We start from the raw sequence: 12334 nt of genomic DNA, 5'->3' as shown, positions 1-12334 counted from the left end.
ATTTTGCCGCTTTGTTGTTGCTCTCGGGAAAATTATGTATGAAATCGTGCTTTCCTACCAATGACAAGATCCGTTATTGCGAGCTCAGTGTACCTGTCAGCGAGGTGACGTCGCGTCAGTAACTGAAGTATAAATGAGTTGACCATTCCACCAACGTAAGAGCTCTATAAAAATGTCCCGCTGACACATTTGTTCTGGGTTCGAAATCTATTACTGTCAGCCCCCATTCGGAGTAAAAAATAATTGGTTAAGGCTTCAGACAAGTATAAGTCAGACAAAAGGGTTTTGAACAAAACCCACCAAGCCTATCCTTTGAGATAAAAAAAAACTCAATTTTTTGCTTTCATTTTGTTGATCCTGTAATTCACATCTCACTTGTGATTCCAATGCGATTGTCCTAGCTTTTTTTCCCTTAGTTGTTTACGGGGATCAAGGCATCCGCATTTTTACACCTAATTATTGTGTTGATATACGGTAAGAATTGTAGTTCTGTGCTGGTGTCTGGCTTTTGAGTTGGTTTGGATCTCTGGAAAGTTTAATGAAACTGGTCTTTCTCTTGTTAGGCACTTCGGGCCTTGGATCAGTTCCACATCACGGACAGATCACACCGCAAGCAGCGATACTATCTCAATTTCCTCGAGTATTGCGATCCACCAGAAACGAAAAATCGCTCGGTCCTCACCTCCCCTTTGCAAACAGTTGTGGAAATGAACTGCTTCGAACTAATTATGCATCCAATCTTTCAACGACTGATCGAGACCAAATGGAATTTTTTTGGTGTGAGAGTATGGGTTGGAATTTTTCTTAACGTGTTACTCACTGTGTCATACACAGTTCTGGGAATTACTCATCCGAACGACATTATGAATTACTACTCTCCCTTGAAAGAGAATTTCTGGCGAATACTCCTGGATGCGCTGGTTGTTTTTTTGACGTTCAACGAAATTAGGAAAGAGGTGAAAGAGTTCTACCAGTCCAGAAGAGAAAACAAAAAGTTCATCTCCTGGAGAAAAAAGGAAGTTAAACGTGATTTAGAATACTCTCACCCACGATGGACCCAAGAAAGAACGTTTATAAAGCAACACGTCCGGGAGATAAAGGAACGCAAAAGGTTCTATTTTCAAGACAGGTGGAATTACTTTGACTGGCTGACTTATTTGATGCTAATTATCGTTATTATACTACACATTATCAATGTCGTTGTCCAAAACAACAATTATAATGATGTTTTCATTCGAATTCTCGCATGCTCCATCATATTTGTGTGGATCCGTCTCCTTAAGTTCGCTAGACCCTTTCCGACCCAAGGTCCATTTGTGGTAATCTTGGATAACATACTTGGCGACACTTTCAGATGGGCTTTCGTGATTGCCATGTTTTACATTCCTTATGCTGTTGCCTTCTGGATGTTGTTTGGTGAACGTTCGAAACATCCTGTCAAGGGTTACGACAAACCGTACCACTTGATTTACACTGTCATTCGATATCCCCTCGTAGACAATTATGGCTTCGATGCATTGGAGGCAAAGGCTCCGATCATGGCTCGTGTACTCTGTGGATCGTTTCTCATCCTTACTGCAATCGTTCTAATGAACTTGTACATCGCTCTGCTGTCAAATACTTTTCAACGTGTCTATGACAATGCACGCGCTACGGCGGCCATGCAGCGCGCCCGTCTATTGCAAGATCTGGAGCAGGATGCATCCGACAAGACAGTTAAACGCTATCGAGAACACATCCGAACCAAGTGTAGCCCAGAAGGGAGTGACTACCATGTTATCATATCTGACGAGGAAGATCAAAACAGGAAACAAAAGGAAAAGATTGCTTTGGTCCATACGATTGTCAGTGATCGTCTTGGAGGCAAGAAGTTTGGAAAAGTCCAAAAGAGTGAGTTCGATACAGTGTTGGAAGACATAGAGCTCTTGAAACGATCCCAAAATGAGGTGCAAAAATCACTGGATCGCCTTCACGTTCGGCTTGAAGAAATTGGAAGTCTCAACGCCATTATGTACGAAGAAATAACTAAGGTGATGCAAAATAGTAAGGAACAGATGTCGTCGATTGCCATTGTCAATAAAGATGTTGCCAACCTGAAGGATAACATGGAGGAAAAGTTTCAAGGTCTTGCAACCGGTGTCGATTTAAAATTCGAAACTCTCGAGACGGAGTCCAAGGCAAAAAGCAGTGCTGTCGAGAGCAATCTAAATGAAAGGTTTGACCAAATGGAAGTCAAGATCGAGGACGCTGGCACCAGTTACTATAAACTTGTAGACGAGATAAGGGAACGCTTGAGTGAAATAACTGAACGCATGAGTGAACATGAACGCTTTAGTAAATTTGAACAAGAAATGACTGCTAGAATAGAGGATCTGGAGTCTTATGTAGTTAGTCTTGAAGAAGACAAAATCAAGGGAAAAAGAGAGCGGAAACCAAGTCCTCGCCCAAGAATAAAATCTAGCGTCACTCGCTCTCAAACTGTTGAAGGAAAAGTAAGATCGTTGAACGAAGCTGCTTTTTCATCTGGTCAAGTCCTTTCAGATGGCACCACGTTGTCAAATCTTAATACGGGTGAAAGGCACTCGGCAGAGAAACAGCGAGAAAGAACAATCACCTTGTCAGGCCAAGCAGCAAGAGATGAGTATATTGCCAGACTAAAGGAAAGTCACACAAAAAGTGTAGAAGGAGAGAAAAGCAATGAGAATTGATTGCTGATCAGATGACATAACGCTACCTCCAACAGTTTCCCTGCATCCTGATCGTGAATAAAAGCCCCCATGGTCATTGAACACGGACTCTATTTATGTTCCCATGGATCAAGGAATTTTGGTGGTTTAAACTGTAACCCTTTCAGGGATTGAAAGCGATTTAAACATGACAGCTGATCATGAGATAAAGTAAAATAAACTAAAGAAATTTTGCCTCAAGATCTCAGAAGATCACCTTAAAAGAAATTGTAAAATGGTATAGAACAAAATGTCACAGAAGCTAAGTACCACGATTAGCATGTATCCATTTATGTGTACACACGCCAACATTGAATCTGGCTTTCGATTGGATTCTCCATACAAATATAAGGAGGTGATTTCATCAAAGAATGTCATCTTTTAGGGATCTTTGGTGTACATTTTGGTAAAGCCAAATATTTAAAACCGAGTTTCCAGGTACTTGAGTACATAATTGAGATTTACAACGCCATCAGGCTTTACTGGTGTTGGTTGTATTAATTAAAAGGGATTCTAAAATAAAAATTAAACTCTATTAATGTAGGACTGTTGAAACTTCGGGAAATCACGTAGTGAACGGACATAAGTGATTATTTCCCGAAGTTTCAACAGTTTCAACAGGGAAATGAAAAATTAAAACGTTTCAAGATATGGCTCTAATTCTCCTTTTCCTGCAAATCAATAAAAGGATAAAACTAGCTGCTTCTGTTTTTTTAATTATGCTGTGTCTGTTCACTTAAAGATTCTGTTTTCCATATAGACATCTGTTTAACTTATTTCGGCTTCGTCTTCATTAAACGATATCACGTATTCTGACACTTACTCTGGGGTTTTATCACGACACCGATAACTTAGTGCCTTCTTCTTTGGGTAAAACTGAATGTTAATGGTCAAATCTGATTTAGAGTAACACGGGGACCTCGGTTTATCGTTCTTATCGGACAAAAGAATCAGTTCTCGGGCGGATTCGTAGTTTAATATTATTATATATGGCAGTCGGTAGAGACACATTCAGAAGTTAAATCCAACATTAAATGTAAATGTTGGCAGTGAAAAACTGTCTCTACTGACTGCCATATAATAATATTAAGCTATGATTGTAACTTCTACTATAAGGTAGTTACCAGTGCTTCTCTTTTATCTTTTAGCTTTTTAAATTGATGCAGATCGTTTAACTGTCACTTCTGATGATGTATGTTTGCTACATACGAAAAGTCAAGTTTTCAAAATACAGTGTATGTTTTATAATGCGAAGTTTGTTCACCATGTTCGTTTCCACCGTGTGCGTTTTATTTCTCTGAAGTTCAAATGGCCGAAAAACAAAAATATTTGTTATACCTCCCAACTCAAATACGTTTTCTGATTGGAGGAGAACGTGTCACGTGTCATTGGTCAAAACTTCAGGACGCCCTAAGGCGAACAAAACTTCATGACGACCTCGACCTCAATGTTTCCCTCGGCTTCGCCTCGGGGAACATTGAGGGTCTCGGGGAAACAAAACTCACTGTTTCCCTTGGGGCCAGTCACTAAGTGCTTATTATGAAGTTACCTCTGAGGAATTAAGTCCACCTTTTATAAACCTTGCCCCGTTTACTAGGGGTAAAACAAAGGCTAACGAAACTTAGCCTCAATCTATAAAGTCGACTGAGTTTAACTATAAATTTATTTTCCTTTTAGTATTCACTCGTTTCCATCGGGTGTGCAAAAAGCTACTCTGAACACCTAGAAGGAAACTCTTATTTTTACGACAGATTCTCTGCGCTACGATTGGTTCAAACGGATAAAGCTTGGTCATTCAAGGTCATGTCAATCATATCTGACATTCTTAAAAAAAACACACCTGGAAATTTTCCCTAAATATTGACAACGTTTGTCTGTAAAAGCAAAACAATAACATAGTCTCCGACACACCGTGCAAATTGTATCCTTGACTGCTTTCCTTACCTTTAGCATCTAATGATGAGTTAGGAAAAAAACAGAAACTCGCTGCACGGAAATGTGAGCCTTAAGTCTGGTTTTCACTTGCGATGCAAGCTCAAGCAAAAGCTCAAGCATAAGCAGCTTATGCTAGTGAAAACGCGTCTGATCAATTAAAGCACTCGATCCAGATTCCCTGTGTCTGAGCATTTGAACAAAATGGCGGTTTCCGTGGTTGATTTTGATGCTTATGTCGACGTTCGTTTTCACTAGCATGAGTTAATTATTCTTGTGCTTGTGCTGGCGTCGCTAGAGAACACCAGGCTTAAAATTGAGGGTAGTGTTGCAAATAGACCTCTCATAATGGCGGCCAAATGAAATATTCTTTTGTTTGAATGCAAGGAAGCCTTTCTAGCCTCGCTACGGCGAGCAAATTTCAAAACAACATTTGTTTCAAAATGAGGGCAGTAGGTCTAATTAACACAAGTACAAAAAAATGTAAAGGAGGTCGCCATTTATGAAAATGGTCTATAAGTTGACTTCAACCAGATTTATTGCTGCGGAGGGAGCGAAACGAACAGCGACATAATCAGAATTTACAACAAATATTGACAGTTTGTTAAATCTCGAGGTTATTGATTTTGCTGGCTTTTTTATATAATGCATCGCGCTTTTAACCAGAATGCACTGCTTTGAGCGGGAGACAAAACACAGTGACATCTAAATTGTAAATATTTTGAGACTTAAATCCTATCTTGTACTTGAGCCAATCAATTCAGATCCATCCCTGGCCAACGCGACATATATAGGCCAAGACTTCAGGTGGCTCTTTCTTCTGTTGAACTAATGATGTCACCTAGTCATGATCCTGCATTTTGGTCTTTTAATCGGAATTTTTGAAGTAGTCTTTTTATATATGAATGATCTTGAAGCCATTTCTTCGTCTTTTGGACAAGCAAACTGAAGGTCTTTAAATGTTGAATGAATGAATGAATGAATGAATGAACTTTATGTGTCAGGGTATTTAGCTAAATATCAGCTAATTGTGGACACTAAAAAGTGTTAAGAGCTAATTTAAAATTTACCAAGTCCCTTGTGACTCTCAGTCGGCTTCAGGGATCAGTACCATTTGCAACCAACTTCCATATTTTACACAAACAGCAGCATCCTATACGACAGCCCGTTTCCATGACCCACTGGGTTTGCTTTCGCCGGTTATTTTGCCTTTCAAATGCATGTTTCAAGAAATGGGCCGGTTAAAAACTGAATTGTTTGGGATAAAATCCTGCCAGAAAACTTCATTTAAAATTGAAGGGGTTTATTCTTATGCGCCCGCATTCAATAAAAGCAATTTTAGTTACATTGGGGGCACAGTGGGAACTGGAAATGAAGGCGTTCTTCGCCCGCGTTCTATCGCGTTGACCGAAAAAATCGATTTCAAAGGAGGCTTAGGTTTCCAGCTCTTAGAGCAGACTAAGATCAGTAATTCATGATTTCAAGAAGCAAGGCCATAATCTAGCGACACAAAAGGCCTGATCTGGGTTCACGTTTACTAAAGAGTAAACGCAGAAATTAATGATGAACGACCAGAAAAACATAACACAGGACTATCTTTCATTGAATTTTTTGCTTTCAAATTTTATAGCAGAGCAGATCGCAACCGCCGTAATATTCTTCTGTATTTATCTTTCTACAGATAACTGAGGGTGGTTCGCCTGTGGCTTCAGTCAGAAGCTTTCTTCCATGTGAAGTATTATAACAAATAGAGATGTTCACTCCATGTACAGTGTAAACAGGATATTACATGTGCAAACATGTTTTTATTGTCAAAGATCTTACGTAACATTAGTAGTGTATACAACCGCAGACAACCCAGGCTTTCTACTGGTGAAAAGGCCAACATTATGGCATAAGCATAATGTGATTTTATCTCGAGGCCCGTCATAGTTAAGTATTTAGGTGTGCCGTTCCATGGGGCAAGAAGCGTTGTCAATCATAGAGCGTAAGCCAATCAAACGAAGTCAGACCGAATAACACCGAGGTTACAGGCAAGATCAGTTTAACTTGTGGTCCTTTTCGACTTCATTCCCATCGTGTTAACCGATCCGAACACAGATTTCCATGCTCCGGCCTTCTTTTCAGGCTTTTGTTGCCTTCTAATACATACTTGGCTCTTTGCCTATATTTAACCCCACCTTTTTTTATTATATCAATATTCATGATGTCAGGTGAAATAAGAGTGTCACTTCTGTGGCCAATTTATCCCACATTAGCAGTTATCATTTTATCTCCCGTCAATCTCGTCAGCAAACTAGTGCGACACAACGCAGAGCTTTGGGTCCGTAGAGACACGCGGGTTTCGTGATAAAATATAGGGTTCACATGGGCAAATACAAGACACATATGAAGAGAAGTTCAAGCTTGGAAATTTATGAAAAATTGCAAATGAAAATCAATGAAAGTTACCATTGGCTTGTTGTAGTTGTCCTTAATGCAACGAAGGTTTAACTTGTGACAAACAATACCAACCCAGTGTGGCCAGCACATCACGCATGCGCACAACCATTTCCCCCTGTCAATTAGCAGCCTTGTGGCGCCTGGTGACAAGTAAACTGTGCCCTGACTTGTGATTTATGTTCGCTTTTCAAATTGACCAGATTGTGATCCCCACTCATACTGACAGTCATTTTGGAAGGTCGATGTACGAGTTTCAAGGAGCCTGCTGTCTGCGCTCAGCTAGCTGGAGAGGCTGTAGCGGTTTCAGGGTTTCGGGCATCTCTTAATCCACGAGCCAGATGTGTTTATTTACCGATTGGATTCGGTTTTCGTGGAAAAAATATTGCTGGATTTGGGCCGATCGGAGCTAATAGGCGGTGTCAGCTTCCTATCTTTCGGTTTTTCTTGCATGGAAGGTTAAGTGGACTTTATTTTTCTGAAACTCGGTGTGAGTATTAAGGACAATTACGACAAGCCACGTGGTGAGTTTCATCGATTTTCATTCGCAATAGACGAGTTCACGCTCTTGAGTGCATCATGGGTAATCAGGGCAAGATGGAGAGAAATTCAAAGGTTTGTAAGGAAGTTCAGAACGATGAAAAGTATTCATGACATGTGTGGAAAACGTTTTCTGTGACACCAAATTAACTCACAAAAGGTCTCCAAAATCAGGTTTAATGCTAACACCTTTCCTCGCTTTTTAACAACAAAACCGAAGAACGTCACCGAGACGTTTTGCACATGGTAATCTAGTCTGAATAAGGCGAGGCCGCCAAGTCACACTCGCCATGAACCCGTCACGCAATACCGACAAAAATATTCTGAACATAAGCAATTTCGAGAAAAATCTGGCTTCACACCATGTCTTCTTGCATAATGTGGGGTGGTATCTATGCTTAAGACCGTTAAAAGTTCCAGGATGGTAAGTACATTATATCCTCTTTCCTGGGGATGCACCCAAACAACGTTTTTTTGGGCAAAGATTGTGGCCAGCTGGTTGAAGCTCTGCAAAATTGTACAGGACGCTTATAACCTTTCAACAGCTTTGGCTTTGAGATCGGATACTTATTATTAAACTGTGATTATTATTATTATTATTATTATTATTATTATTATTATTATTATTATTATTATTAAATGACTTTTCTATTTTTATTTTATTTTTTATTTTTTTATTTACTTATTTATTTGGAAGTTTTAAAACAGTGTTAAACAGAGAAATATCTATATTGCTTGTAAATTTATAGTTCTTACCTTTTTGAGATATTTAAATTTTTGTAAATATTTTGATTATGCAAATAAAGTGATTGTTAATTAATTCAAAAAATTATTATAATTATTATTATTATTATTATTATTATTAACTGTGATCATATAATAAACATAATCACTTTATTTCCATGATAAAAAATATTTACAAACATTAAAATATCTCCAAAAGGTAAGAACTATAAATTTACAAGCAATTAAGTATTTCTCTGTTTTAAAACTTCAAAAAAAATTTTAAAAATAAATAAAATATAATAATAATAATAATAATAATAATAATAATAATAACAAACTTTATTGAGCACTCTTTCATACAAACTTGAATCTTACATGTATCTAATAATAATAATAATAATGATAATGATAAAACTCAAATTAAATTAAAAATTTAAATGCCGGCGGTGGCGACATTAATCCGGCAATCGTCAAGAGAGTCTCCTATATTCCGGAAAGGTACTCGGGACCCTCTTACGCACGCATGTACTGATCTTAAGAGTTCAAATGAGATGACAGTTCTGAGCCAATTAATGACGTTGTTATAGGGCTCACCGTCCTTCTGTACTAACTTGTCTGCTAAGTGCTTAAGAAATCGTTGGCACTCATTTCCCATCCCACCGTTCGTTCCGAAAACCAAGGGTGGAAAGGATCTCATCTCGACCTCAAGCACTGGTGGCGGATATTTGCGCGTTTTCTCCGCTTCTTGGTCTTTAAAGACTTCGGATGTCGGCTTGCTCTGGTTACATTTGGAGTTAACATGGGTGACCCTGACGTCGAAAAATGCTGTAACTCCTCTAGACCAGAAATCTCCCGCCTTGATGTCTAAACGTGCCTCTGAGCTGGTAACTGCGCTTCTAAGATGCATCCGTTCGTTGTCAAGAGGTAAGAGGCGTGGCTCCGCCTCCACATTCTTACAAACTTTGGTGATGAATGATGTCAGTAGGTTTCGTACACCATCATGCCTTTGTGCCACAAACCCTCCTTTTTTACAAGAGAGGGCGTGGCCAACATTGAATCTATCCCCACAAACGCACTGGGCTGGTAGGTCGGTGAGAGGCAAGTTGTAACGTAGCCGCAGAGAGTCTCTGAATTCTTGCTTGTTAAGAGCTAGACCTTGATCTTTGAGGGGGATCGCGTTAAGCCAAGAGCTGGCCCCTTTGTCTCTTGCTTGATTGGCCAATCGAAGAAGATCAGGGGAGAGGGTGGAGTCAATCGACTCCATTTTTGCCTTTTCCCTTTCGGCCTTTAGCGCCTGGTGGTGACGTTTCAGCTCCTCTACGGAATTTTCGCCTGTTATCATGATGGTACTCTGAGTTGTTATGGAGTCTACATGTGCGGCTGTGATTGATGCTGATGCGGTAAACTGTTGTGGTGCTTCCGATCTCAGATCCGGCACGCCTAGTCCCCCTTGGGCCGTTGTCAAGGTAGCGAGTTGGCGCACTTCGTCGGGAAGGGGCTCTGTCTGGCCAAAGAATGTTGGAAGTAGTAGTTCATCGATTACCTCCTGGACTGGGTCGATATAGTCCTCAAATGACTCAATTGTGCGAAGAAAATAAGTAAACTTGGACTTGAACCCCTTCGTAAAAGCGATATACGCTGCGTGGGGCTGATTCTTAGCAATTTCTGATAGTGTTTCAAGTTCCCCTTTCCATGCAAGCACTTTCTCCTTACAATACATATCCTTGTATTCTTGTGATCCAATGACCGCTCCTAGATGACGTTGACCCTCAATAGTGATATTAACTTCATCACCGAATACTCTCGCTGCTTCTGCGGCAGCTTCCTCTGACTTTACTATAAGCCAACTCTTTGACCCATTCACAAGGTAACCGAACTTCTCTCCTTCCTGACTCAACAGCTTGTACCAATCGTAAAGCGATGTGATTACTCCACCGCCTGCCGAATCATCCGCGAGCCATGCTTGTTTAACCCCCGGGCAGTGTGCTCTCAAATAATAAATCATCATTGATGTATTATCCGAGTACCAAGCCATAGCAAGGGGGTCGCCCTGTGTTGTCCCCTCCTGTGAGAGTATTTCACCTCCCCCACAGATGAAAAGTCTAGATGGGCTTCTGTAGGTGTTTATTATATAAAGCGCCATTTCCTTGCATAAAATCTGAATGTTGTGCAAAGCTACAGATCTGTTCATTTGGTTAAATGCATTACTTGCATCGATCAACAGTACTCCATCTGACCCCTCCTCATCAAAAATCTGGCTCATGGCGTGTATCGCGGCCTCTGCCCCTGCGCTGTGGCCTGCACAAACTTGTAGGGGCCCCGCAGCATCCTTGATATCCTCTTTAAGGAACACGGACACAGTTTTACCTATTATCCGTCTCAAAACCTCTCCGACACCAATTGGACGAATTCCCGGATCTTAAAAATTATTATTATTATTATTATTATTAATTTTACTTTCACTTACAAAATTTACAGACGAACATACGTTTACAACACAGTTTCTTCCACTACTCATTTGAAGTTCTAATTATTCTTTTCTACAATATACTACTTAAATTAAAAATAAAATTTGATCTTAACAAGTTCCAGTTTTAATGAGTCTGAGCACATTTTTCTATTTGCCATTGTAGTGTAGCTTCCTTTGAAGTTTTAGTATGTTAGGTGTCTTCTCTAGGCATTTTCAAGCATAAATATACTGTTTTAAACCAATGATGAAAAATGTAGTCTACCTCTTAGGGAATCGGTTTGTTGAGTTAGTAATAATAATAATAATAATAATAATAATAATAATTTATTCATTTACATTTAAATATGATCGCCGGCGCGTCACAATCAATTAAAATAATTACTATACAATACATAATTACAAATATTAAAAAGCTTATAATTAAAAATTACAATTTGTGATAGAAAATATACTACTTAAAAATATATATATATATAATATTGGTAAATTAAACTAATGTATATCAATCTATGTAGTACTACGCAATAATAAAAGTAAATCCGTGACTATAGAAAATCCTTAAAAGCGTCTCGAAATAGGTAAGTCTTTAAATGAGCCTTAAATGAATCCACCGATGTTATTTCACGCAATGTATCAGGTAAAACATTCCAAAGTTTGGGGGCGGCCGCACAGAAGGCTCGATATACCAACGTTTTCTTGGTGTGCACTCTTGGATGTTCTAGTAAAAGCTCGTTGTTAGATCTGAGCGAGTAGTTAGATTTAGATTTAATAGTAATAAGGCCGCTAATATATGTTGGTGCCATACCATAGATCGCCTTATTAGTAATGACTAAAACCTTAAAAATTATTCTAAAATGCACAGGCAGCCAGTGTAGTTGGAAAAGCACTGGTGAAATATGATCAAAGCGTGAGGTATTACAAATACGGCGCGCGGCAGTATTTTGTGGCAAACCATATAACAAACTGTTACAATAATCTATTCTCCTCGTGACCAATGCACGTACTAATAATTTCATAGGTTCAACTGATAAAAATTTCCTCATACGCCTAGCATTATGTAAATAAAAATAAGAATTGCTAGCACTATATATTTTATTGATGTTTGTAACCAAACTGAGCTGCTGGTCAAACCAACACTCCAAGTTCTTGGTTACTTGACGGGGGGGCAATCAAATGATCACCCACAGCAAGGGGTACATCACACAGTTTATCCAGCTGCTGTCTAGTGTCGATCAGTAGATATTCAGTCTGGCAGTTATGAACGCAATTTTTGCAATTGCGTAAAGAAGCTCTTTCCTCACGGGAACATTGGAACCCACAAATGGCCAGCTCCCAACGTCAGTGGCTTCATAGCTCAGTTGGTTAGATCGTCGCACCGGTATCGCGAGGTCACGGGTCCAAACCCCGTTGAATCCTGAATTTTTCAGGCTTCTTTACGCAATTGCGAAAATTGTGTTCATAACTGCGAGGATCATAGCTTCACTTGATTTCATATCCGCAA

General features: G+C 39.4%; 2 protein-coding genes across 2 annotated transcripts; one reads left to right on the top strand and one right to left on the bottom strand.

Moving 5' to 3' along the window:
- Nucleotides 1-563: 563 nt before the first annotated feature.
- Nucleotides 564-3424, top strand: LOC138035257 (transient receptor potential cation channel subfamily M member 2-like; the record flags this gene model as incomplete). The annotated part of the gene is made up of 1 exon (XM_068882064.1): nt 564-3424. A coding segment is annotated over one exon (2145 nt), but the record flags the coding sequence as incomplete, so codon positions are not given.
- Nucleotides 3425-8796: 5372 nt separating this feature from the next.
- Nucleotides 8797-10398, bottom strand: LOC138035256 (uncharacterized). Its single transcript, XM_068882063.1, has one exon. The coding sequence runs from the start codon at nt 10396-10398 to the stop codon at nt 8797-8799; it is 1602 nt and encodes a 533-aa protein (XP_068738164.1).
- Between the last annotated feature and the right edge of the window lie 1936 nt (nt 10399-12334).

The sequence above is a fragment of the Montipora capricornis genome, unplaced genomic scaffold (genome assembly GCF_036669925.1).
Source record: "Montipora capricornis isolate CH-2021 unplaced genomic scaffold, ASM3666992v2 scaffold_34, whole genome shotgun sequence".
NCBI classification, from domain to species: domain Eukaryota; kingdom Metazoa; phylum Cnidaria; class Anthozoa; order Scleractinia; family Acroporidae; genus Montipora; species Montipora capricornis.
Note: the sequence above shows the minus strand (reverse complement) of the source record. Positions and strands in the feature narration are given on the sequence as shown.

Coding starts and splice junctions, on each gene's coding strand:
- LOC138035256 (XM_068882063.1), bottom strand. CDS start 10,398: ATGGCTTGGTACTCGGATAATACATCAATGATGATTTATTATTTGAGA.